Source organism: Epinephelus moara, chromosome 4, assembly GCF_006386435.1.
Source record: "Epinephelus moara isolate mb chromosome 4, YSFRI_EMoa_1.0, whole genome shotgun sequence".
In the NCBI taxonomy this organism is placed as follows: domain Eukaryota; kingdom Metazoa; phylum Chordata; class Actinopteri; order Perciformes; family Serranidae; genus Epinephelus; species Epinephelus moara.
In genome coordinates this window covers 20,085,800-20,111,513 of record NC_065509.1, presented here as the reverse complement: position 1 = coordinate 20,111,513, position 25,714 = coordinate 20,085,800, and the positions used below count along the sequence as shown (strand labels likewise).

Sequence of the window (25,714 nt, the reverse complement as noted above, 5' to 3'; positions counted from 1 at the left end):
CATTGCGTTTTTTTAATGGCAGTGTATTCAAAAACACCTCTGTAATGGTACGGTCCAAAGGCTATAAGTACTCCGCTTAACTGCTCTCTATCCGGTGCACTGTGTGCAGCTTCGGTTGCTAAGGAACCACGGAACGCAGGTAATACACCAGGACAGCTGTAGCATGCTAGCTTGCAATCAGACTGCGTAACCAAGCTAACGCTACAACTAATGTAGTAAGACATTATCGGCCCAGCCGTTAAATTCATGAACGCCTCGACTCATATTCCAGTCCAATGAATCGTGGCTACAGTCAGGTACAATGACAAGCCATAAACCGGTAGCAGACAAACCGAATGTAAGCAAACTAACGCTAGTAACGTCAGTGAGGACGCTTCTTATCAGCTAACGTTAGCTAATAGCACCCGGCTAATAACTTAGTTAGTGTTCCACGGGCTGCATCGTGTTGCTGAGCTAGCTTACTTTATACTTTGCTCACCAGCAAAAGTGAGTATCCGATTTAGCCAGTCAGTGTTGCCTAATGTTATTAAGTCCTACATTCTCAATGACAAATAGTTGTCATGCAGCTAATGTTGGAGATAACGTTATAGGCTTCTAACTGGCTAAAACAAACGTGTTTTGTAGATAAGGGCAAGCTGCGCAACACTACCTTTAACTCGTGTTGGTTTGCACATTAGAGTCCAAAGAGTCCATAGGCCAAATCCACTTATTAGCCTTACTAATAATCCTAATACTGTTTTGTGATTGTAGTGTTGTCTCGTTTGTCGTTGTAAAAGTATGATATCATTCATTCGCAGTGATGTTAACATTGAAGTTTGTAGCCGAGATTGTAAAGTGACTGTAAAGTTTTAAATCAGCTGGTGGCTGACAGCACCACTCTGAGCAAATGGAGTCTGTGGGTGCAGAGCTTTTTTACTGTGGCTGCAGCTACAGGATGAGGTTCAGCCTGTGCCCCAGTGCCGGGGCGAGGTAGCATGTCTTCTGGCATGTGGGACTAGGCTAGCAATGTAGCACCATATTTGCCACAAGGAGGAAGGCCCTGGAGGCCACATCTGACTGCCAAAAGCAAATGTTGAAACACGTCTCTTCAATGAGTCATACTCTACACATCCTCAAATCTTTTAATTCAGACTAAGTCAGATAATTTGAAGTTTACACAGTTGTGACATTGTCTCATTATGATGTGTCATGTCTACTTTAGATGTCAGTAGTAAATGTGCTCTGGATTTTTGGTGCACAAATGTCCATGTTACATTTTAATGCAGTGGTTAGATATTGTGCATTGTCTTTCTGTTTTCAGTTTGAGGTGTACATTCTGTGCTGTACAAGGGTTTGCTGGGATCGGCCATTGCAGGTTAATCTTCAAAGATGTTTGAGAGCAACCCTTAGATCTTAATGTCTAACTCCTTGCTATTTGCATGCAAAGGAAATATAGGAGGAATGTGTGTTAATGAAATTGACACACAGACTGTCTTGCGGCCCCCCTGCCCTCTGGGTAGATCACACCATTTTGGTTTTGCCATGGTAATATAAACTCTTGGGACCTGGTCACTGTTCTTTTGTCCCCCTTGCAAAGATACTATGGCATCTTTTGCCCCCCCCCAATTCACTTCACAACTTGCAGCTCTTGTCATTTGTTTTTGTTGGACCTGACTGACTTTGACTGCCATATTGCCCCAAAGGTTGCTTTGGACATATTCTGCATCTTCTTTGAAACTGCACCAGTCCATGTTTGTAGTCCCAATAAGACATGGCTATGTTCACTGTGCATGATGGAATGTGAATTGTTTCTTTGTTCTGGGTCTCTTCACATCCATGTGTGCTCTCTCTCTGCCTTTGTGAACATGAACTTCTGCCTTTCACATGTGATTGTGGCAGCAAGTAGATCCCAGCCTGGGTCTTTCTTGAATAGTAATATGTGGTTAGTACTTAGAATACACATTTAGGCATTCTGTTCTTCCTTCTGTGGGCTTTTCTGCATTATAGCATTTTGGAGGTAAAGTCTGCATTAGCAGATGTTACACCGCTAACCAAGGCCTGATGCAGCCGTCTAGCAATGTACAAGCTGCTGTTCAATGAAGGGCTTTCTCTGCGATGTGTGTGACCATTTTCAGTTAATCACTGACATTGTTTTACAAGGATCCCTTCTCATCTGTCCCTCTAGGTGGCATAAAAATGACGGTGGCACAGTGAGAAAGCTGGTCAGTCTGGCTGGTTGAGGTGTGGAGGGGACACCACAAACCACGCCAGGATTCTGACTAATACAATTTCCACTGCCCTCAGTAAATCTCCTCATCATCTCCATGTCTGTCCCCGGACTGTAGCTACAAATATGGTGACGCTTATCACAGAGCAGCTCCGTAAGCAAAGTTTGGAAGAGCCTTACTACAAGGCTTTCTCATTCAATATAAATGCGGTGAGTTGGATACAAAACCTAATCTTGTCCTCTAAAAAATGTTCTTTTTTTCCCTTGATGCACTTGGTTTTATGGGTTCTTGATTTATTCTATTTCTGTTTCAGTCTTTACCTGCAGTGGGCTCCAGTCCCACTGTCTCGTGGAGTGCTTGTAGATCAACACAAGGTAAGTTCATTGAATTAAATGCAGTATTTGCAGCTGTTAAGAGGGGAAATCTGTCTCATTTCTATCTTTTGACTTTTTCAGAGACTAGCTCAGCTACACACCCGTCATCCAAAGCCAACCTTCTGGATGATTCCTGTGGATTGGACTTCCTGTGGCCTCCTTCCCACTCTGGAGAACCTCTCCAGAGACCAGAGGTTTCTTTTACAAACAAGGCTTTCCAAAGCTCACCTCCACCCCCACCGCCGAAACGCCACTGCCGGTCCCTCTCTGTTCCAGAGGACCTGTCTCAGTGTCGCTCCACCTGGCATCCCAGTGCATCCAAGGTTTGGACCCCAGTCAAACGTGGCTGCCAAAGTGGAGGAGCATCTAGTTCAAGCTCTGGAGCCAGCTCTCTGCCACTTTGTGGGCCCAGTTCTTCTTTTACCTCCTCCTCCCTAAATTCATCTTCTAGCCCTACCTTCTTTAGCTTAGCACTGTCCTCTGACTCCCCGCTACCATGGAGCTTCTCATGGGATCCCTGTGACAAACTGAAAGGAGCCTGTTCTGCCTCCTTCGCTACTCCTTCCTCCTGCTCCTCCTCACCGGCCCCACTGGTTTCTCACTCAGTGCTGCAGCGCCGCTTCTCCCTCTCCCCTGTGCACATTCAGGATGCCTCTGTGGTGCTCCTGCCCCCCCAGCCCTCCCCTTCTTCTGCTCTGACATATGGCTGTTCTGGCATGGAACACCCAGCCCTGTCTCCGTCTCCCACTTCAGCCTGCAGCACACCATCCTCTTCTAGGCGCGACCTGCACCCAGCGCTGCCACGATGCCACTCACAGCCCTGCGACATGCGCAAGCCTCGCTTGAAGAGGCGCCATGACCCGGATGTTCTGCCCTGCCCCAGGCCAGGCCTTGACTTCAGTAAGATGACACAGGTGAGCAAGAAAGTCCAATGGGCTGTTAAGGTAGGTAGTTTCTGTCAATCTCCTCATATGTGCATATACTGATATCCACATATTTAATGGTATCAGTGAGTAATCTTCAGACCTGGGTTAATTGTGCCCATGTTTTATCTTCTCTGGATATTGAGAGGCAATAGGGGTTTTGGGCTGGGGTTGGTGCAGGCAGTTTTACCCAGTTGGCAACAAAAGTGTCTCAAGCTGCAATTTTCCTATCTCCACTCTGCTATGATGCACACTACTGAGCACAGTTCCAGCCAGAGTTTGACCCATTCATAATTAAACTCCTTTCACAGGTTGTTTCTGGTTGCAACTGCCTAATAATAAATTTGCCTGATATGAGAAGTTTTCAAGGTTTTCAAGGCAAAATCCTTAAATGCAGACTATCTGACAATTTGGGGACCTTTTTTAAAGTGCAGTTCTTAGCTGGTTTTCTTCCATGACCAAGATGAACCACCCAGTACACACTTAAGGGGAACACCACCTGAATTAAGAATTCCAATTTGTTGTTTTCATGGCCTAGGAAAGTTTAGTCAATATTTATGAGCATGAACTACTCTCCCTCGAAGCCAGAAACCAGAGAAGTAAGTCTTTATACTTGAGCCTGATTTTGTGGACCCACAGAATATATATATTTTTATGCCCAGATGAGCTTCATTCTATTGTACTGTTCTTAATTATGAAACACCAAGTGTACCCATGTACTCACAACATTCCCTTGGGTGCTCGCAGTGTCACCTGTAACATCTTTCCCAGTTGATTGTCTATGGAGCAGCTCCAGACTTTATACTTGATGATATCGCAAATTTGAGTTTTAGCACTCAAGTTTTTAGATTTGGGAGAGTTGTTCATATTTACTTATGTTTTTTGGACTGTCTCAGACTATAGGAACAACATGTATGAATCTGAAAATGAGTGAAGTTCCCCTTTTAAAGTTAGGTTGCCAGAAAGTTACAGTATGTTGGCTCACTGGCACTCCTGGTATTTGCCTACACATTTTAATCTATGTATGTCAGACAGTTAGTCTGTTTCATATTTTTTGAGATTAACTGCCATTGATGTAAATTACATTATTTGAGAGTTTGTAGTTTCCAGCGTTAATGCTGCTTGTTTAGGCCCTTGCTTGTGCCGGTCAGGTCACACATGCCAGCCGAGCCCATAAACTCTGCTATCAGTTAATCTGTATTTAACCAAAGAAACAGGCACTGCCATCAATGCAGACTTCCTGGCACTACCAGTGACATCATCACTGCTCCACCTACATTTTATTACCTTTGGGTGTGGATCTTGGAGATTTATGCAGGTGGTAATTCAGCTTTGAGAATTAGCCCGGGCCCCATTTTAGTGAAGTGTTTTTGCCACAGGTTAAATGCTAGAATTGTGTCATGATAACATGATAATCACCACGCTCCTCTCTCCTGTGTAGATTGGTAATCACGAGAGCCTAGTGTGTGCTACAGGTGGCTGCATCGTTCCAGCGTCTTCCCAGGCAGAGCAGCGCTCAGCCTTCTCCCCTGCCGAGTTCCTGGGACGAGCCAGCATCGGGCCACTGAGTGAAAGTGAAGAGGAGGAGGAGGAAGAAGAAGAAGAGGAAGAGGATAAAAGAAAAAGGACTGCAATCGATGGAGGGCAAAAGATTGTTTTTGAAAGAGACTGTACAGAACTGGACTTGACCCTTATAGAAGAGAACTGACCACTCCTTGACGCTCAGAGTGTGATTACTGCATTCATAACTATGTTAAGCACACCTGTAGGCTTTGTACGCTCGTCTGGCAGAGTCCTTGGGAACCTGCTGCCCTCCTAAGGCACATGTCCAGAGGTCATAATCAAGAACCAAGCAATTATAAGCTAATATCAAATTACAATTTTATGACTGTAACACTTGAGCTAGTTCACTATTCAACATTTCACAAAACTGTCACAGTGCCTGCCTATTCAACACTCCATAGGGAAATGTGCATGAGCAAATATGCTAGTTTTCATGCACACTGAATTTTGGCTAAAATTTCATATTGATACGAGTCTTAATTTGCATTCACCGCTGGTATGCATCTTGATACCCTTACATATCATCATTAAAGAACGCTGTGCAGTGGAGTAAGCAGAATGTGCTTAATATTTCCTCACAAGTGTTAATGGAATAGAGGTACGCATTCCTCATTGCCCCGTCAGATACTGGTGTAGTCTACTATTATATTTAGGTCCCTGAATTTGGACATGACCATATGTGAGCTGTTAAAGGTGCACACAGTTCAGATAATGTTCGAGTAGCCCAAACAACATGATACTGATCTCTATATAAATGCTCTCCTGTGTATTTAACGGGATACATTCCAGGATTTCACTGCTGCTCCTTAAACCCCTCACAGACTACAGACACGTCTACTTTCACTGCTGTTCTGTCATTGATTTCGCTTGTCCTTTTCAGAGTAACTCCACATCATCAAAGGGAATTTTTTTCTTGTTAAAGCAGAAAGGACAGCCCCTCCCTTTGTTCTTTCTTTTTGGAGTGTCTCAATTGCTTACACATAAACACACCTTGTCAACAATAATACTGATGATACTGTAAACTGACCATGCCTTAAGCTTAAACACAGAGTTCTTGGTGCTCTGGTTTTCTTTTCACAGCCAGACTTTTTTTTTTTTTTTTTTTTTTTTTTTTTTGCAATCTCCATTTGCGCTGATACAGATATTTTTTGAAACAGGTGGCACATGCACTATAATAGTCAACTGAATAGCTGAATCAATGCTGCAGCTGGACTCCATAGGGCACAATGTAATGTACTGTACAGCGGTTTGAGCGAGTACACACACAGACACAGACACAGACACACACACACACACACACAGACGTCGAGCCAATTCTGAGTGAAGGTGACAAAAGCGGTAGCGATGCAGATGATTTGGTGGCCTTTCAGAGATGATTTTTCATGTGTTTTCAGATGGATATATTCCTGTTGCACAATTTATGTACAAATAAAATTTAATAGAGAATGATATTTTTTTCCCAAAAAGTGTCTTGTCTTCCATTTGACAGTCATTGATCCTGCTTGGAGTGAAATGTTAAGAGCACATCAGGGGCCTGTAGATTGGGGCAAAACTGCGACACCTAGTGGCTGATGTCAGGATCAGACATGTTGCATAGGAATACATTGCATTCTGGGTGAACTTGCAGCAGATGTTGATGCATAGCTACATTTTGTGTTTAAGGGGGAATAAAGGTTTCACAAACCTGAGTATAGCTGTAAGAGTTACACTGGCTTATCTTTTTGAGACGATTGCATGCTTGGGTCTTTGAAATCAGTCAACAGTGGATAAAGTTGAAGTGCAGCAAAGTTTTTTTTTTTTTTTTTTTAAAGTTCTATAACTATGTAAGCAGACATGTTGCACTGATGAGTCTCACAGGTCTTTGTCAGATCAAGACTGCCGTTCCGCCGTGGAAGGTGAGGGCGCTCCTTCCAGTTGGCCGATGCTTTTTCACAGAAGACTGTCTGACCCCCCCCCCACCGACAAGCCACTTCCTCTTTTGTCTAATTTCATGGCGATCGGGAGAGAGGGAACACCACCGACGCACGCACACTGTCTCAGCACTCTTGAAAGAGTTTATCCGGGGTAAATAACTGACAATTTTTGCAAGATTCGGTCACCGGGTGTCAAAGTAGCCCTGCTTGAGTTCAGTCATGCGGACGATTCCCATTTTCCCTGTCGAATTAATCAATTGTGTAGCTTCTGGGTCAGATATTTCACATTGTAGCGCCACTCGCTGATAACAAATCGGACGAAATGGGCTCCCCCTCCGCTTGCATCTCTCCCACACACAGCGGCACGCTAGTTAACGGCGCTGGCTAGCTAACGTTAGCAATGCTGCAAACGCCTCATACATGTAGCTATGGGTTTTGTTTTTGTTTTTATTGACACGCTTCACAACTTAGTGGGAGCTAAATAACACCAGTGTGCTCTGTATATTCTGGAGCTAGGGAGAATTTGTAGTTGTAATTAAAATGTTAGCTATTTAAAGTACTCAAGTGTTTGTGTTTGGGTTAGCTAGCCAACATCGGCTAGCTAGCTGCGGTGCTATGTGTTTAGTTAGCATTAGCCCGGACCGCGACTCAAAAGTTAATGCAAGCTAAAGTACCCCAGTGCGAACCGACTAATTGTTATAAACTTGCCACCTAACACAAGTTACATAGCTTCAGTATTTGCATGCAGCATGTTCATATTAGCCACCATTTGATATTACAGATAGCTAGCTGAGAACGGGTTAGCTAACAACATATGCTAGTTAGCTAGTTAACGGTAACTTGGCTGCTAACGAGTGTCTTTGATACTTTAACAATTAACGTCAAGTTATTGTTAAGTTACCGACTCGTACTGTCAACTAACGTCGACTGATAGCGGTGTTGTATAACTTTTTTAAGTGCATTGTGCGAGAGAGTTGTGTTATTAATGCAAAGTTCACTCAAAGTTGTAGACTGTGATCAAAAATGCTAACAGGTTAAACAGAGAGCAGTGTTAAAGTGTAAAAGCAAAGTACCGGCCAGTATGAGCTAGTCCTGAATAACTCGTGCACAAATTACCTTTATCAAAACAAGGTTTTCGCCAGGGATGCACATAATACTGCATTTTTACTGGCTGTTGCATATGTAATCCTGCAAGTGTTGCTAACATGGAGTTATTGTCTTTTTAACAAGACACCTGTTGTCATATTCTGAGATCTATCTGCCTTTCCTTTGTTTACAGTGTAAACTAAGTTGTCAATCTGACTGGCACAAGGACATTGTTCGTCAGGTTAGTATCTGTCTGCAGTCTGTCACTGTAGAAATCATCCACATTAACTTGTTTCTCTTGATGAATATAGTCTATATAAAATTTGCTGTTCAGCCTGGATTCTTCAAGTTTTTTAGTATTATGTCTTTGTTTTAGAAGTTCCAACATGAGTATATTATTTTCATGCCTGTAAAAGTTAGTCTTCAAATTTTTAGCACATGCAATTCAGCCCTTATTTTGACAGTTTTAATCACTTTTTCTTAAGAACATATTATTCATATAGCGCTATGTGGAAAGATAAACAAGTAAATTATGATTTTTTTTCTTTGTGCAGGTGAAACTAAGTGGACAACGTTAAAGGGGCTCCATAGCACTTGGATCTGTTCTTCTCTGTCCCAGGTTCAGACTGCGTGGTCTATGGCTCTGATGGACAAACACAAACAGGTCAAGCGGCAGAGACTTGACCGCATCTGTGAGGGTGAGATTTCATTAATACTCATACACAAAGTAAAAGCAGGAGATTGTGTTTATTAAGTATATTTCATTAAAGTACTTAAATTAGATCTTACTTTTTTTATACCCAGGTCATCATACCCATACAGTCACACAATTAGGCCTTGCTGTGCTAATATAACACATCTTTCATACATGATTGCAAAAGATATGTGTGTTTTTGCTGTTTCCATTTAGGGGAAACCACAACATTTTTAGCTGCAGACTGCAACTGTGTAATATATATGTAGGTTGACCATAGTGGGAGCAGAATTTTCTTATTTAAAGATATATTTTACCCTCAAAATGACCATTTGTAAATCACTTAGTCACACCGTGTTACTTTTAATTTGTGAAGAAATTCTTTTTCTCACATGCCTCCATGGAAAATGATGAACATGATGAGATATATATATACATATATTTATTGACTGATTAGGGACCACGTTTAACAACAGCAAAACTATACCAAAACATCGGTTTATGCACTCACACACAACTCTTGCAGTATAATCCAAGTCTCATTTATCCAGTTGTAAGCTCAGTACTTTCCAAACATACATTTTTCGCTAAAAAATCATATATTTGAATCTGGCTGTGAAGAGGCCATGTATAAGTTTGACTTTCAGTTTAGTTTAAAATAGTAAGGATTTACCAAAAAAATGAAAGTGTTTGGGAAGCACTGAGCATATATACAAGAATAAATTAGACTTAGACTATACTGCATGAAGTGTGTAAGAGTTTATGAACACATGTTTTGATATAGCTTTGCTACTGTGATCCCCATTCAACAAATCCACATGGTCGCTGTTCTCCATGGAAGCATGTGAGAAAAGCAAAGTTTCAGAGTTTTTGTCATGAATTCAAGGTGACACAGCATGACTGATTGATTTATAAATGGTCATTTTGTGGGTGCAATATTTCTTTAAACTAAAAAAAAAAAAGGTAAAAGTTGTCGCATTCTTTTAAATCAGATGCTGACAGACACATACTATATTTGTATAAAACTTCTATATAATGGTTGCTTTAATATATCGTCCTGCAGCTCTAGGAATGTTTTGGTTTTAAAAAAAATCTTTTGTTTTATGATGCTCAAAAGCTACTGGTTAACACACTTGTCTGTGGTGACCCCAATTTTAGAACCCAGCGGCTTTTGTCTGATGTCGATTAAGCTTTTGGGGGCATCGGCCAGTAATTCAGAGGTTTCGGTGTAGCCAACGGATATCCGAATATCAAGGCCAAGACTTCCTCTTCCGTGAACCGTCATTCTTTTCAGTTTGATTAGCAACGAATGTTTTTCCACACAATACGTAAGCGTTGATACTATGTTTTTAGGTGGTTTAGGTTCACACAACATTTCGGCTAATTTCTATAATTCTTCGAATGTGCAGATGTAAACAGATGTTTGCATTAAAGTGCAGATTAGGGCTGCAACTAACGATTATTTTCATTGTTGACTAATCTGTCAATTATTTCTTCGATTAGTCGACTAATCATTTTATTGAAAAATGTTGAAAAATGACGGTCTGTCTCTCCCAAACCCCAAAATGATGTCATCTAATATTTTGTTTCATACTCATGCCAAAGGGTTTTAGTTCACCATCATGGGAGAGTGTGTAAAGCTGCCAATATCTGAACGTAAGAAGCTGCAACAAGAGTATTTTGGGGCACTTTTATAGTACTTTTCTATGAAAAATGACTCAAACTGATTAGTCAACTACTAAAATAGTCACCGATTATTTTAATAGTCGATTAGTCATCGATTAGTCGACTCATCGTTGCAGCCGTAGTGCAGATATGTTTAAAAATAGGCTAATCAAAAGCAAAATTGTCATCAGATGATTGTCAGTGGGTTTTTAGTTTGCATTTGAGCCAATGCGTTTCGCCTCTTTTTCTCTCCCCACGGACTGTTAACTGCATGCAACCAAAGCCCGCTCAAATGTGAATCATTAATATTACAAACAGACTAAAATTGGAAAGCAGAATACTTCCGATACCAAAATCTAATCCTGTTGCCTACAAATTCTGAATGCATATGTAGATATCTGTTCATAAAGATGAGCAATGCCCTTTACTTGTGTTGTGATCTGACTGCTTGTAATGCCAACCCTGACTGTATTTCTTACTCCTGCCTAGTGCGTTTGAGAGTGGAGCAGGTTACTGTTTGTCTGTTTCTTTTGTTTAATTGGAATGCAAGGAATGCACAGATGGATGTTTAGCACTATATTACATATTGAGGGTAATGGAAAATATGTAAACTTTTTGTGTTGCTACAAGTCATTGTAGTCATGGATGGTACAGTATAGATTTCTAGAAGAGACGGTATTTTGAGCTGTTGTAGAGTGGAGAGTAGACGATGGTAGATGAGACATAATGGTGTACTAAAATGGAGGGAACAGTCTGGGTGAGTCTCTGGAGACGGGTGAGAGGGAGAGGACAAGGTGAAGGGTCGTGGCCGCAGCTACAGGGAAACGGGCCAGCTGTCTCTTTAAAAAACGACAACAGCCCAAACCGCCCTCGGCCTCGGCCTGGGCTATGCTAATGAGGTTAGTGCTGGTTGGCTGGCCCTCAATGGGGTTGCCCGTGATTGGAGGCTGGCTGTGGGGGAGGGGCTGGGCGTGGATGACAGCTGGGATCCAGCCAGCCAAGAGCAGGCTGACAGAGAGAGAGGGAGGAAAAAAGAGCGATAGAGGGAGAGCAAGGCGAGAGAGGGAGAGGGAGAGAGAGAGGAAGACAGGCTCACAGACTTCATAATGCAAGGTTAGGCCTGGTGCTCATGTGTTTTCTATTTTGGCATGTGTTTTTGAAATTTGTGATCTGGGGGGGGGGGGGGGGGAGCTAAGGGTTGGGTGTGGAGCAGCTATGTGTTTGCAGTTTCCCCTTTAATGTTGAGCGCGTATCGGTGGTGTCGCAGCCGTTGAGAAGGAACTGAATAACCGTGTGTGTGTCTAGCTGTGTCTGGGTGGAGTACCGCTGCTTGCTGCATTATCATCGTTTGCTGCCCCTCCCCCCTCACCTCTTNGGGGGGGGGGGGGGGGGAGCTAAGGGTTGGGTGTGGAGCAGCTATGTGTTTGCAGTTTCCCCTTTAATGTTGAGCGCGTATCGGTGGTGTCGCAGCCGTTGAGAAGGAACTGAATAACCGTGTGTGTGTCTAGCTGTGTCTGGGTGGAGTACCGCTGCTTGCTGCATTATCATCGTTTGCTGCCCCTCCCCCCTCACCTCTTACTCCTCCAACTGCGGCCAGAGGGGGAGAGAAGAGGAGGAGGGAGCGAGGGGAAAGAAAGGGAGAGGGAGGGAGAATGAATGAATCACTGAATGAATTGTATTGTGTGTGCGGCCATGCTTGTGCTTAGTAGGCCTCGGGTATGCCAGTGTCCTTTTCTCAAATTACTCTTTGTGTAGGCCTACTTGTATATTTCCACAACTACTTTTTTCAGTGGCCGTCTTTGTGATGAATCCCTTTGGGTTTTTCTACATCGTAAGCGTCTCTTTGTGCGTTCAGCGTGTAGCAGTAGGCCTGTTAGCATTCTTGAGCCATCTGCAGTGAATGTGAATCCGCCTGCTGAACGGCAGCAGAGAAGAACATTGTAGCACATTTTTATAATGCTGCCAGGCTGTATGCTTTTCTTTCTTCTTTGCCACTGTGCATTTCATGCATGCATTGGGAAATGCTCAGACGTCAGAGGAAGTGTTCACAAATATTTGTTTTCCACCCTCGGCTACCAGCTCCCTTCCCTCCTCTGCAGTCTCACCATTACCTCCTGCCCTCTGTCCAAGTAAATGTTCCAGCTAGACACTCTCCCCCACCCTGGGACACACACACACACACACACACACACACACACACCTGTCACACAGCAGGGACAAGATAGTGTGTACTGGTGCATGTGTGGGGTCAGTCCAAGCCAAGAACTGCTGAGAGGAGGACAGAGAGAGGTGTAAAAAGCATTTGCAGATATAGCCGTTGTATCAATTTCCTCTAATTTAAACACCAACGCGTTGGCAGAGATGTAGCATTTATGTATGGCTTTGATTTGTTTTTGACGTGCAACATTACCCTCGTTGGCGTAAAGATAAAAGGCTATGGTGCACATGAGCCTAATGTGCAGATGTTTGCTAGTAAGGTGTATGTATTTGTTGTATATGTTTGAAGAAAGGGGAGAACCAGAAAAATAGGAAGGTGGCACTCTTCCAGACAGGAGAATTTAGGTCATGACTCAGACCCCCTCATGAACCCCCGCCGCCTCCTCTCTGAGACCCCGCAGTTTTCTCCACCCCTCCCCCAGCCGCCACACTCCATCCCCTCTCCCCCTCCCGCCCTAGTCCTCTCTGTGTGTGCACTTCTCATACAGTGGAAGGTCAGGTTCCCAGATTTCTGCTCCATTAACCAAAATCTAACTTTCCCCTGATGAGGAGCCGAAGGGCCTGCGTAGAACGGAGATGGATCGATGAAAGGTGAACGGCGTATGCTGGCTCCAGGCATTACTAAACAGAGCTGTAGTTCAATACCAAATAGGCCAGGATGCTGGACTGCCTCCATGCCCCATCACAGATTTAGTTACACATCACTTTTGTAACTGTAGAACACTCGCACACTTACACACATCCTCCTTGCGGCTCCCTTAGGGTGTTGGTGGAGGTGGATGTGTTGGAAAAAGAGAGTCATAAAAGTCTGAGTTATTATTGTCTAAGGAGTGTGGCAGTTAGCCCCGTTAACTTTAGCCATGTGTGCAGGGGGATTTTTGTGAGGGTATGATGACTTGCATCATGCTGGTTAGTCCAGACATGGGAAATGCAGACTGTTGAGTCACTGATCTCCAGGTTAACCTTGATGTTTCTGAAATGCAAGCGGCTGGTAGCTGTGTCCACCACGTGTCACCAGCAAGTTATCGCTGCAGGAAGATTTGGATTAAAACTTGTTTTGTAATTTTGTAATTTTTCTTATTCTTTTTTTTTTTTTTTTGCCCCGGATTTGTAATGATCTTTGAATGTTTAACCTCTTGCTCATTCAATGACCAACATGAACAACGTTTTCCTCCTGCTGAACTCAGGTATCCGACCCCCCATCCTGAACGGGCCAATGCACCCGCGGCCCCTGGTTGCCCTGCTGGACGGGCGCGACTGCACTGTGGAAATGCCCATCCTCAAGGATGTGGCCACAGTGGCCTTCTGCGATGCCCAGTCCACACAAGAGATTCATGAGAAGGTAGAGCAGATACACACCCACACACATGCCCATACTCTCATCTCAGTCCATCTCAATTCAGATTTTTATTTCATTCTGACGTAGTGTGAAAAAAATTAACATCTGCACCGTACCCAAAAGAAAAACCAATTGCTTCTTCACCCACACTGCGGCTCCAATGTCCCTTTGTTCCTTGTTGAAGTGGTGTAATATTTAAGTGTTCAGATTGGTTTAATGTGATGAATATTCAACTGATTTATGATTTGTCCTCTGCAGGTGCTAAATGAGGCAGTGGCTGCTCTTCTCTACCACACCATCACTCTGTCCAGAGATGACTTGGAAAAGTTTAAAGGCCTGCGCGTGATTGTCAGGATTGGCTCCGGCTTCGACAACGTTGACATCAAAGCAGCTGCTGAGCTAGGTGAGTGAGTGGAACTTAAAACACACGGTCAACCACAAGCTCACACATGGAGTAACACGCAGAGTGCCTGATATTTCTTTCCTACTTTGAACCGGTCATTCAGGCATTGCAGTCTGTAACGTGCCAGCGTCTTCAGTGGAGGAGACAGCCGACACCTCGCTATGTCTGATCCTCAACCTGTACAGGCGAGTCACCTGGATGCACCAGGCCCTCAGGGAGGGAACCCGTGCCTCTAGTGTGGAGCAGATCAGGGAGGTAGCTGGCGGTGCTGCACGTATCCGCGGTGAAACGCTGGGCATTATCGGCCTAGGTGAGTGAAGAGTGTTTACAGAGCTGTCCTGATCAAAGCCAGGTTTCCCAACAGTTCCTTAAATCAGGGATTGTTTTTATTTAATTGACTTGTAATTGAACAAAGATTATTTTGTGCTATATTAGATCGGTTAAATCAAAGCCAGACAGTTGATAGTCAGACAGAAAGACCTGTTTGGTATTTTTGCTTCAATGAAAGGTTGATTTTTATGTTATTTTCCAATGATGGCACCACAATGATTGTAAGCAACATTTATTTTGTCCTCCAGGGCGCGTTGGCCAAGCAGTGGCTCTTCGGGCTAAGGCCTTTGGCTTCGGTGTGATCTTTTATGACCCCTACCTGCCTGATGGTGTGGAGCGCTCACTGGGCTTGCAGCGCATGGCCACTCTGCAGGACCTGCTTATCCACTCTGACTGTGTTTCCCTGCACTGCAGCCTCAACGAGCACAACCACCACCTCATTAATGACTTCACCATCAAACAGGTTCGTGGGTGCCCTCTGAATATGCGAGAAACAAATTTTGACTCATTTTTGCCACCTCCTGACGACCTCCTCAAATGTCAAAGTGATTAGGAAAGGCATCAGATCAGATTTTTATTTTTGTGTCAGTGGTTTGAAGTTTGATTTTATCCAATTTAAAAGTAGATATTTAAAAAATCACTTATGAAATCTGTTGTGTTTTTTAAATGACATTTGTGCAAGTTCTGTCCTCTTTTTTTCTGTGGGCATGATTAAAGGATTAGCTGTAGAATTTATAGAGGAAATAATATAAATTCTTGAGTTATTAAGCCTGCATCAGCAAAGTAAATTCCTGCGTCAGCACAATGGCCTTTCATAATGTGAGCCCGCCCTTTTGTTTTACACTGTAACAGTGTAAGGAATGGAAAAATGTGTCAGTCTGATATGCAGAATGCTGAACCATTTATTAGTTCAGTTGGTTGCTATTGTTCAAATAAAAGATGGAAGCTCAAACTTTTCAAGTGAGAATCAGATTGTTTTTAATGTAGTTGCAAATCCTGACTCAAACACTTGGTTAACAATTTTGTAGCACAATTGTTTAGACAGTAAAGACAACTTTGAATCAAACACTGCTCTGATATTGTAGGGAAGTCTGTTTTATAGATTGGACAAATAAAAAAAATATATGTTTGTGCCAGATGATGTCAGTCTGTGCTGTTGTATGTTGCTGTAGATCTCAAGTTTCAGCCCTTTCCTGTGTGGTCTGCTCCCAATAGATGAATCATATTTTTTTTTTGCTCACTCTGTGATACAGATGCGTCAGGGAGCCTTCCTGGTGAACACGTCAAGAGGCGGTCTGGTTGACGAGAAAGCGTTGGCTCAAGCCCTGAAAGAAGGCCGGATACGAGGGGCTGCCCTGGACGTGCATGAGACAGAACCTTTCAGGTAACCACGATACATAAGACACGCCCAACAGCTGTGCACGACACACAGCTTCATTGCTCGTCTCCGTAACAGCCTTTCCCCCTTTCTTAACAGTTTTTCGACAGGCCCTCTGAAGGATGCCCCCAACCTGATCTGTACCCCGCATACATCCTGGTACAGTGAGCAGGCGTCCGTGGAAGCTCGCGAGGAGGCAGCCAGGGAGGTTCGCCGCGCCATCACTGGTAAGACACTTTTCACTTACAGGATCAAGCCTGTTGTTTTACCAGGGTGTCCTTAAAAAATCTTAAAATGTCTCAAATGAATGTTGATAAATATAAGGCCTTAAAAGTCATGAAGTAGTCTTCAGTTGAATTTGTGAGGTCTTAATCGTCAGAAACATTTAATCTAATTTTCTTTTTATTTCTTTTCGTCAAAATGAGTCAAGCTCTTGTGCGTGGAGTCCACATTTCTGATGACAAATCTGACTTACCTCTTAACAAAATGCAGATTAACCTGACCCACTCTAATAACCTTATTCCCATATATTATTCCTCATGAAACCTGCCTCTGCGTGGGACCCCATATATACTACTTAACTTACACTTACCTGCAATGCTCGAAAAAGAATAGATGATTTGTCCAAAAACTAGTCTTACATTTAGTAAAATTTAATCGAAAAGGTTTTAAAAAGCGTTAAATATAAGTATCTAACACCTGTAGACACCCTGTTTACTAAAATGAATTCATTATAAAGATACAGGAACTACACAAATCCAACGCCACTACATTTCCAGAATTAAGTGCATGTATAAAAGGGGTTATAAACAATGATGGATGATCCCTTCGAGGTCCAGTGTGTAGGATTTAGGGGGAGACAATGGCAAAAATGGAATACAATTTAACATGCATGTTTATAGTAGTATAAAATCACCTGAAAATAAAAACTGTTGTGTTTTTGTTACCGTAGAATGAGCCCTTTAAATCTACATAGGGAGCGGGTCCTTATTCAAGGAGTCTGCCATGTTGTACTGCCATGTTTCTACAGTAGCCCAGAATGGACAAACCAAACACTGGCTCTAGATAAGTTCTTTCAAGTCTTTGATGAGCCAAACAGCATTGCAAAACCAATGATTTGTTAAGTGAAACAGCTTTTTTCAGTATTTTAATCACTAGGTCAGATTGTTTTAGAGAGGAGGAGACCTCTGCCGATAATCAGCTCCTGGTTAAAAACCTCCTGAACAATAAATATGAAAGGAACCCTAACCAGGAGTTCACACTTGGCACATGGTAGAAGTGTCAGCCGCTTGCAATTTTGAAGTCCTCAGTGCTCCTATAACTGACTTCAGTATATCATATAATATACTCCATAATAGCCCCACTGATTGTACAAAGTAATGATCAAAAATTTTTCTGTGCGTTATAATTTGCATTCAGCTGGGAAGCCTTTGGTCCTGGTATTCATGTCACTTGACCTGCACCACCCACCCAAACACCACTGCAGTCCAACTACACCCCTCATAGCAATGGCACTCCCTGATGGCAGTGTCCCCACAGCAGGACAGTGTGCCATGCCACACAGAAAAAACTGCTCAGGAATGGCCTGAGGAACGGGACAAAGAGCTCAAGGTGTTAACCTGGTCTCCAAATTGTCCTGATGCCAAGCTGATCGAGCATCCATGGGATGTGGCGGTATGTCAGAGTTCCTGTGTCCATGCCTTGAAAGGCCATTCATGGTTGGTCCTTCTTGGGTCAGACTTGGCCCTGACCTGTCAAGGCAAAGACACCAGACCTCTGAGGGTGTCCTGTGGGTTGCGAGGTGGGGCCTCCATAGATTGGACTTGTCCAGCACGTCTCATGATTGCCCTATCACATTTGAATTTGTGGACTTTGGAGGGCAGGTCAGGGGGGAGGGGGGCACTGCCATCAGGGTGTGTAGTTGCTATGAGGAGATGCACTTGGTCTGCAACAGTGTTTGGGAGGGCAGTGTGTGTGTCGAGTGCCGGGACCCAAAATTTCCCAGCAGAACATTGCATTGTAAATAGATGATTGATTTTATTCACTTCTCCTGTCAGCGATATATAAACACAAATATTTCAGTTATTGTCAGGAATTACAGAGCAGTGTGTTTTTATAGCACCCAGCTCAAGTTTCAGATAAGAAATCATTTCAAGGTATAAATGTGGGACTTAACATATAGATTTTTAGATATTTCTAAATGTGTACAGTAAAAATGTGAATGCCAATGATAGCTGCACATGTATCCCTCCTCTAACTTTGCTAGGTCCATAGCTAGCTCCCCCCATGAGCTGTGTTTGCAAGTGACTGCTGGCTTGACTGCAGTTTATTCTACTGTGTTACTGACTGCTCTGATAGGCTTTATCTGGTTCGCTATCTTGCTAACACAGCAGACTGAAATGATAAGCATTAGGGCTGTCAGTGACAGAATTATATTACAGTTTTGCTGGAAAGTAAAAAGGAAGGGGTCAGTGTTTAACTTTCCAGCATTATATCTAGTTAGTTTGGAACTTGATGGCACCGCTTCACTCTGCTCCGAGGTCAGATCAGCTGTAAATTGCACCTGGGTGCTGGTGCTCAGAGTCTTGTAGTGTTGGGACTGCCCTCATTTCCCATCATTCCTGTCTAGTGCTTATCTAGAGTCTAGGAAGTAGTTTAAAGGGCCGTACAGACGCTGCATTTTTTGTGCTCTCGCAACAGATGCGCCTATTTTTTAGGGCTGTCCCAAACGATTATTTTTGTAACGATTAATCTAGCGATTATTTTTTCGATTAATTGACTAATCAACGTTTAATTTTTCGATTATCAATTATTTATTATATGAATACCAAAACATCTTTTGTTAACATTAACATTTATTGAAACATCTGACCCGAGTGAGACAATTATAACTGAGCCCGGCCCGAACCTGCAGCACGGCACTGTGTACACAGTCAACGGAGCGGAGCCTGTGTTGCGTTCAGGCGTTGTCACGTAAATATCAAATTCCAGCACTTGAGTAGGCCAGAGCACAACAGCACAGCACTGCTGCTGCCGCTGTACACCGCCATTTTTTTGTTTGAACCAACGCGTCACCCCAGCCCTACTATTTTTCGACTTCAACTTTTAGAGCACAGCATCAAGCACTGCATGTCATGTGACTGGGATCAACCAATCACAGCTGACAGACATCTTTCCCTTCCATAAATATCAGTCTGTGGTAAATACAGAGAAGAAGTTGATTATTTTAGTGCAGGGCTACTCAGAGCTTTACATCTGTGTCATGGACACTTAAAGCCAACACACTTAAAAAAGGAGGAAGTTAAGCTCTGCACTCAGGATTTCATGTTATTAGGCCATGATATGGTGCTTGTTATGGTTGCTTAGCAACTTCAGCACTCTTGAAAATTGGCCCAGAGTAGGCACAAGAGATGCACTCAGTGCTCAAACCCATGTGTCCCAGGTGGTTAAAGACGCAGCATGTGTACAGCTTCAAAGTTTTATGTTACGTGTTCTAGAATGAAAATAGGACTTTATATTCATGTTTGTGATTTGTCTGTTCAGAATATGGTGGCGTATGTCGGTGATTGTCATTTTTGTGCTGTTTTATAGTTTCAACCATTAGTGTGGTAACTTGGTGACTGTTACATCTCCTCCTTGGAGTGCTGTCTTTCATTTCACGAGTAATCAACAAAGTAGCAACATTGTTATTGATAAGTGAGAACAAATTCACAGATACTGAAAACTAGGAAAGGCCAATACTGGCCGATAAAATCGTCCAACTGATAAATCGGTCGGCTCTAGTTAGCAGCTAACTCAAAGAAGAAGAATCTGCTGAAAATACCTACAAATTGGGAAAACAATGAGGTCTGGGAGCTCCTCACCCCCCGAGCAGAGGACGAGATCAGCCTCCATAAAACAGGGACGGTAAATGATTGTTATTGCCATGTTTTGCTATTGTTATTGTACATAAAGTGATGCCAATGCATATGTTTTATGTCACTAGAGGCCAACGTTGTTACATATCACACATGTCACACCTCTATTGTTTCCGCGATGCAGGCATGCTGTCTAAAATTGCACACTGGGGTTTCCATGGGGGATGGGGATTTGATTTTCCTTAACAAGTTACTAGAGACCAATGTATCTGCCTGAATATAACATCAGCATTAAAGAGTGGAGCAAGGCAAGTAAAAACAAACTACGATGTGGGGCAATATTGAGCAGACATATCAATTTTGAACACACTCAATAGCAGAGTCAATTTTGTTTTCAGTGGTTGACATTGTTATGACTCCTAATTGGTTCCGACACACCTCCTGACAACAGCTCGGTAATTAGTTAGTCCCGCCAGTGGCACTGATTGGCTAATCGTTAGTATCCCCATGGCTCTCATTGGATCAATGGAATGTCAACTGGGAAACAGCTGTTTTATGTCACGATGCCACTCAGTGGGGTGGCTGAATTTAAAGATGTGGACTCAGGCACGTATAGCTGGACAGTAGGCGAGAATAACATTTAAGTGTAGTGGGGAAAAAGGCGTCAATGGTAATGTTGAGTGTTTATCAAATCCAAAAAAAGGAGAGGAGATATACACATGCATAGATGGGAAGCTGATGAGTCAGCATTGGCCTGGAAAATTCAGATCCGGACACAGCTCTGGCACTGATTAGGTAGTCGGACAACAAAAGTATGTAATAGTAAGTAAGTGTAGTAAGTAATGGTCTGTTTTCCCTGCTCTAGGGCGTATCCCTGACAGTCTGAAGAACTGCGTCAATAAGGAGTACCTGATGGCAGCCTCTCAGTGGCCCAGCATGGAGGCAGCCACTGTTCACCCAGAACTTAATGGAGCCACTTACAGGTGAGAGGATTGGATGTAGAAGCTATGAATAGACAGGGGTTGCACATCAGGCTCGGGTGTGAGCAGCTATCGTAATTTCTTTTTCATCTGTGTTTCAGATTTCCCCCAGGTCTGATCAATGTTGCAGCAGCAGGGGGTCTCCCAGGAGCGGGCGCAGGGGTTGAGAGCCTTGTTACAGGAACCCTGGCACACGGCATTGCCCCTGTCTCCCACCCGCCTCATGCCCCCTCTCCTAATAAGGCCGAAGCCGACAGAGACATCCCCTCCGACCAATAGCCCCCCCTGCTGCCGCCAGCACATTCCGTCGCCTCTGGAAACCACCCCCTCCACCTCCCAGCATCAGACACAGCCCGACCCTCCAGTACATCGGCAGCGCCAGTTTGACCTGATGTGGAGCTACACAGTCTTGTTCCTCAGATCACACATAACCAGCCCAGGAGTGACCTATCCACAGCTAGCCCCATCCCATCCACACCCCAGGAACACACACATCCCTCCATCCTCGTCCTCATCTCCCCCACTCACCTGCCATCCCCCCTCCCTTCACTCCCCCACAACGTCAGCAATAACTGTGTTCTCAAGGATTCAATGATTGGATTGGTTTATATCCTTAGTTGGCTGTTGTTTTAATGGAAAGTTGACCTGTTGTGGATCTAGGTGTTATTGTTTGTTTGTTTGTAAAAAAAAAAAAAAAAAAAAGCATTTCTGACATGAGGCTTTACAGTCTGCCGCCTCCTGCAGTCCTCTGACTCTGACCGGTAGAGGCACAGAGGCAGAAAGGTTGAAGCCCCCCTTTGTACATTAATGGCTCATGTTACTGCTCTCTTCTTCTTCTTTTCTTTTCTCTCTTCCCTCCCCCTCCACCTTTCTTGTGAGGGGGGAAAATGTGTACTAAAGTGAACCAGACAGAATCACAAACCGTACATCCTGTCCTCCCCACCAGGCGTCCAGCTACCCCTTAGCCCAGTTTGGCCCTTAGCTCTCCCTGGCACTGTCATCCGCTTGCTCAGCAGAGGGATCCATAATGCCGTCAGCGTGGCGCGCTCTCAGACTGTCGGAGTGTATTATATCTGCTCGGCTCATACTTCTGATGGTGATACCCGGCATCCTTTGTCAGTTTTAGGGCCTCTGTATTTACACATGCTTCGCCCCCTCGTGGGTTGTTTTGTAATGAGATAATAGCGTCATATCAGAGAGCACCGAGGCATCATCTCATGCCAGCAGCTGGAGTGCTATATGTGTGAGGTCTTTACACGTGGTGCCCACACAGAATAGAGCGCAGCAGCTTTTCTCTGGCTGGAAAGGCGACAGCATGCCAGCAGAGGGCGGCGTCTGACCGCGCAGAGCTGAGAGAGTTGCACGCAGCTAATTTCAGTCAGACAGTTACAGGTTAGCTGTAGTGATGAAGAACATGATCACACACTGCCAACGTTCAGAACACAGGATGGGTGAGCAGGGATCGACTACCGCCTTATTGTTTAACAAGATCTCACTGCACCCCACCACCAACCCTGCACCAACCCACCCACCCTCCACTCCTCTCCCACTGTCATGGCCCACCCTACACATCGCTCATGAACCAGTATGCATCCACCAATTCCTTTAAGCGTGAGAGGACAGTAGAGTCTAGATTCCCTGTAGGAGCAACGGGACAGTGTTCTTGCATGCTGGCTTTGTTAATGACAGTGGTGTGTGTGCGTGTGTGTATGTGTGGGTTTGTATGCGTGTCTGTATGTTCCCTCACCCTGTTATGATAACAAGCTATTGTCTTTCCAAAGGAATAGTCCCTAGGAGTAACTCTTTAACGCTGTTGCCCTGGTGTCAAGGGAACACCTTTCTAGTACCTCAGTAACAGATATTGAATGTACCGTGCATACCCTTTTATTTTTTGTACAGATTTTCTAGATACTTCTTTACTATTCTTTACCAGAAGGGTTGTGAAATTGTAGCAGTAATGATACAATAAAAAAAAAAGAAGCATTGCCCCATGAAATGAATTGACAAAATCCTCGTAGGTTCGCTATAGGTCACTGAATACTCAGGCTTCGAAACCAATGCGTATCTCTTTGCCTTTACCTTTTATTTCCTCATTGTGGAAAAATTCAGCACAACGCTTTCCCATTTTTAGACTTCAGGCTGTAGTTGACGTGTTTCGACCTCCATCTTACTGGCTATGGAAAAAAAAAAAGAAGGAAAAACAAAAGGCGGTCGTCGTGGTCTGCTAGTTTTTTTCTTTTCTTTACTAGAACAGTAGTAGTAGATGCAGTTTTGTTTTAACACCCCCCTCCCCTCCCCTCATTGTCAGGCTGCTCTATCTATAGTGCATGTGAGGTAATTTTTTAGGGGAAATACTATTGGCTTAAAGAATTTGTGTCATCTTGCTGTTTCTCTCTGCTCCCTGGCCTTTCCCGCCCCTCAGAGTGTTTTCAACCCGAGTTGCCATTTTTGTCGTGGTCAGTTTCCAGTGATGTACAGTTTTCCCTCAGAGTCTATGAGAGACATGGAGCATGTCTGTGTCCTGAGATGCTAGGCTCCTCTGTCATGTGATGAGTATATATTTTTTAAAAATAACCCCCATAGTTCGGATTATGAGCATAATAGTAATCTTAAATTTTGCTGTTGATGATGATGATTATATATATATTTTTCAGTTCAGCAGTGCACTGTTATGAAAACCATTCTGTTTTATTGTAGGATTTCATTTTTATGAATATGCTGTCTGTGTTCTACATGTTGTACTGAAACATTTCGGAGAAAAAACGAGATCCCTCTCCTGGTGTTTTTTTTTTTTTTTCTTCTTCTTCTTAAATTCGTCTTATCCCAACTGTCTTTTCCAGCTGATCTCCTCTGGGCCTTACTTATTCTCTCCCTGTAAAAAATAGCTGTTATAGAAAGTCGCCATGGAACCACTCACTGCCTTAATACAGTTGACCCCAGCAGGTGAAGTCAGGAGACACATCCAGTGGAAAAAAAAAAACAGGCCGCTCCGCAGAAAGCTCCTCACACCCCGACAGGCCTAAATCTGCAGCACGTTGCATTTCTTTTTCACTGATGAACCACATTTAGCCTCGCGTAGAGAGTTTGTTTTGGGCTCAAACGCATAAATCCAGTGTGAATTCTTACTGTGCATTATTAATAAGATGTTTTTCTTTTCTAACTTTGGATAGTTCAAGTCAGCCCGGCAGTGTGTACGTGCGTAGGCTAACGGATAAGCACAGTGTGTATGCTCACAAAGCCACAGCTGATATTTCACTCTTAGGTGTGAGAATGCCCCCCACCCACCACCACCACCACCACCAACACCACTCGGGGGCTCTTAAAGCGTCTTTGACACTGCTGCCAGAGCCCCAGTGGGGCTGGGTGGGGGAGGGCATAGCGGACACTGGTGTGGTCTGTCAAAAAAAAGAAAAAGAAAAAAAAAAGCAGAAAATTACGGTGAGAATTGATCACTTCTTCTCTCTCAGGGTTCAAATGCACACATATCCTCTAGCAGTCGCCCTCTGTCTCGTGTCCCTCGTCCCAAGTTTTCCGCCCTCACAATGTAGAACAGCCTCCTGCGTTTTTAGAAACCGCTCTCCCCTCGTTCCCCCTTTTGTGCACAGGTCTGAATTTTTTTTTTTTTTTTTTTCCTTCCCCCCTGTTTCGCTTTCTTTTGGCACTGACATCTAACCATCTAACAAGGAATGAATGAATGAATGTTTGAAAGTGACTGTGTGTAATGTTAAAATTGGGAAATGTATTTTTACAACATGTGAACATTTTTTTTTTCCACTCACTCTCATTGTGAATTTTTTTTTCTTTCACCAGACTGCAAAAACAAACAAAAAAAACAAAAACACAAAAAAAAAATCTCCTGTAACTAGGCTCTTAAGCTTTATTTTTGTTTTGTTTACTTTTTTATTAGAAACAATCATGTTTGTGATGGTAACTTCCGATGGTAAACTCCACACCGTATTTTAATAAAATCTTAAAAATAAAGAAATCATTTGCTCTCGTCTTTACCTTAAGAGTAATTCTGTACTGGTTCCTCAACTCCTGGTGTGTACGAAACTTTTTGATTGACTTGTTGATTCTGTCCGTGCTGAAAAATAATCTGATGTTCAGACTGTGATTTGGAAACAGAAATGCTATCTTCACATTACAGGGCTTAATGCTAAATTCCACCTTTTTGTTCCAGATCTGATATTTCTGCCAAAACTGATGATGTTTATGTTTGAAATAACCCGGAAAAGACATCAGTGTGAACAGATCTCTCCCCTGAAATGCCTCACATGCAGGCTCGAGCAACAGAAAGCGTTCATCTCCTGATTGATCACCATAGTAGGAAGGTCCGATGATGTCATTCTGCATCATAATTGCTTATATTTGAGAGAGTGTGTAGGGTATTTTTGGGAGAAATGGCAGTTTGCTTCAAGGATAAGATGCTGGCTTACAAACTGGCTTTCAGTCCACTAGCTCTATCTGCAGCTGTTGCTACTTGCTCTGTGGTTGTGGGAGGAGTCAGGCGTGGTGGGGCTGCAATGTGGAGGGCTTCATAAAAAACTTCCTCCTAAACTGTCTCAGAGTACATTCTAGTATCTTAGGATGCATTCACACTGGCGCTATTTGGTCCGCTTAAAACCAACCCTGGTCCACTTCCGAGGATAGTTTGGTTCGTTTTGAGTGGTGTACACGCTCATTCGAACTCTGGTGCTGACCAAACGAGCGAACTCTGGTCTCGGTTCACTTGCAAGTGAACCCTAGCGTGATTTGTTTACATTGGAAAAGCAAACGGACTAACCA

The 25,714-nt window shown here is 43.5% G+C and overlaps 2 protein-coding genes across 4 annotated transcripts; both read left to right on the top strand.

The window, feature by feature from the left end:
* The first annotated feature begins 93 nt into the window (after window positions 1–93).
* LOC126389207 (protein FAM53C-like) lies at window positions 94–6,516 on the top strand. The gene is made up of 5 exons (XM_050042768.1): window positions 94–139; window positions 2,165–2,416; window positions 2,521–2,581; window positions 2,663–3,495; window positions 4,946–6,516. Exons 2-5 carry the CDS (start codon window positions 2,333–2,335, stop codon window positions 5,210–5,212), a joined length of 1,245 nt encoding a protein of 414 aa, XP_049898725.1. The 5' UTR covers window positions 94–139; window positions 2,165–2,332; the 3' UTR covers window positions 5,213–6,516.
* Window positions 6,517–7,032: 516 nt separating this feature from the next.
* Window positions 7,033–24,917, top strand: ctbp1 (C-terminal binding protein 1). Of its 3 annotated transcripts, none has more exons than XM_050042763.1 (11): window positions 7,033–7,131; window positions 8,260–8,307; window positions 8,621–8,764; window positions 13,830–13,984; window positions 14,240–14,384; window positions 14,488–14,694; window positions 14,963–15,177; window positions 15,968–16,098; window positions 16,192–16,319; window positions 20,815–20,932; window positions 21,031–24,917. In XM_050042763.1, exons 3-11 carry the CDS (start codon window positions 8,704–8,706, stop codon window positions 21,206–21,208), a joined length of 1,338 nt encoding a protein of 445 aa, XP_049898720.1. In that variant the 5' UTR covers window positions 7,033–7,131; window positions 8,260–8,307; window positions 8,621–8,703; the 3' UTR covers window positions 21,209–24,917. The 3 variants fall into 3 exon arrangements, with proteins under 3 accessions (XP_049898720.1, XP_049898721.1, XP_049898722.1); XM_050042764.1 differs by lacking the exon at window positions 7,033–7,131 and adding an exon at window positions 7,323–7,402; XM_050042765.1 differs by lacking the exons at window positions 7,033–7,131; window positions 8,260–8,307; window positions 8,621–8,764 and adding an exon at window positions 11,403–11,538.
* Window positions 24,918–25,714: the final 797 nt, after the last annotated feature.

What these genes read in the sequence shown, in the direction of transcription:
- LOC126389207 (XM_050042768.1), top strand. Translation starts at nt 2,333, where the DNA reads ATGGTGACGCTTATCACAGAGCAGCTCCGTAAGCAAAGTTTGGAAGAG. An exon ending in TCTCATTCAATATAAATGCG is followed by an intron (nt 2,417 to 2,520) that starts GTGAGTTGGATA and finishes TTTCTGTTTCAG; the next exon opens with TCTTTACCTGCAGTGGGCTC. An exon ending in TGCTTGTAGATCAACACAAG is followed by an intron (nt 2,582 to 2,662) that starts GTAAGTTCATTG and finishes TGACTTTTTCAG; the next exon opens with AGACTAGCTCAGCTACACAC.
- ctbp1 (XM_050042763.1), top strand. Translation starts at nt 8,704, where the DNA reads ATGGCTCTGATGGACAAACACAAACAGGTCAAGCGGCAGAGACTTGAC. An exon ending in CACAAGAGATTCATGAGAAG is followed by an intron (nt 13,985 to 14,239) that starts GTAGAGCAGATA and finishes TGTCCTCTGCAG; the next exon opens with GTGCTAAATGAGGCAGTGGC. An exon ending in CTTAATGGAGCCACTTACAG is followed by an intron (nt 20,933 to 21,030) that starts GTGAGAGGATTG and finishes TCTGTGTTTCAG; the next exon opens with ATTTCCCCCAGGTCTGATCA.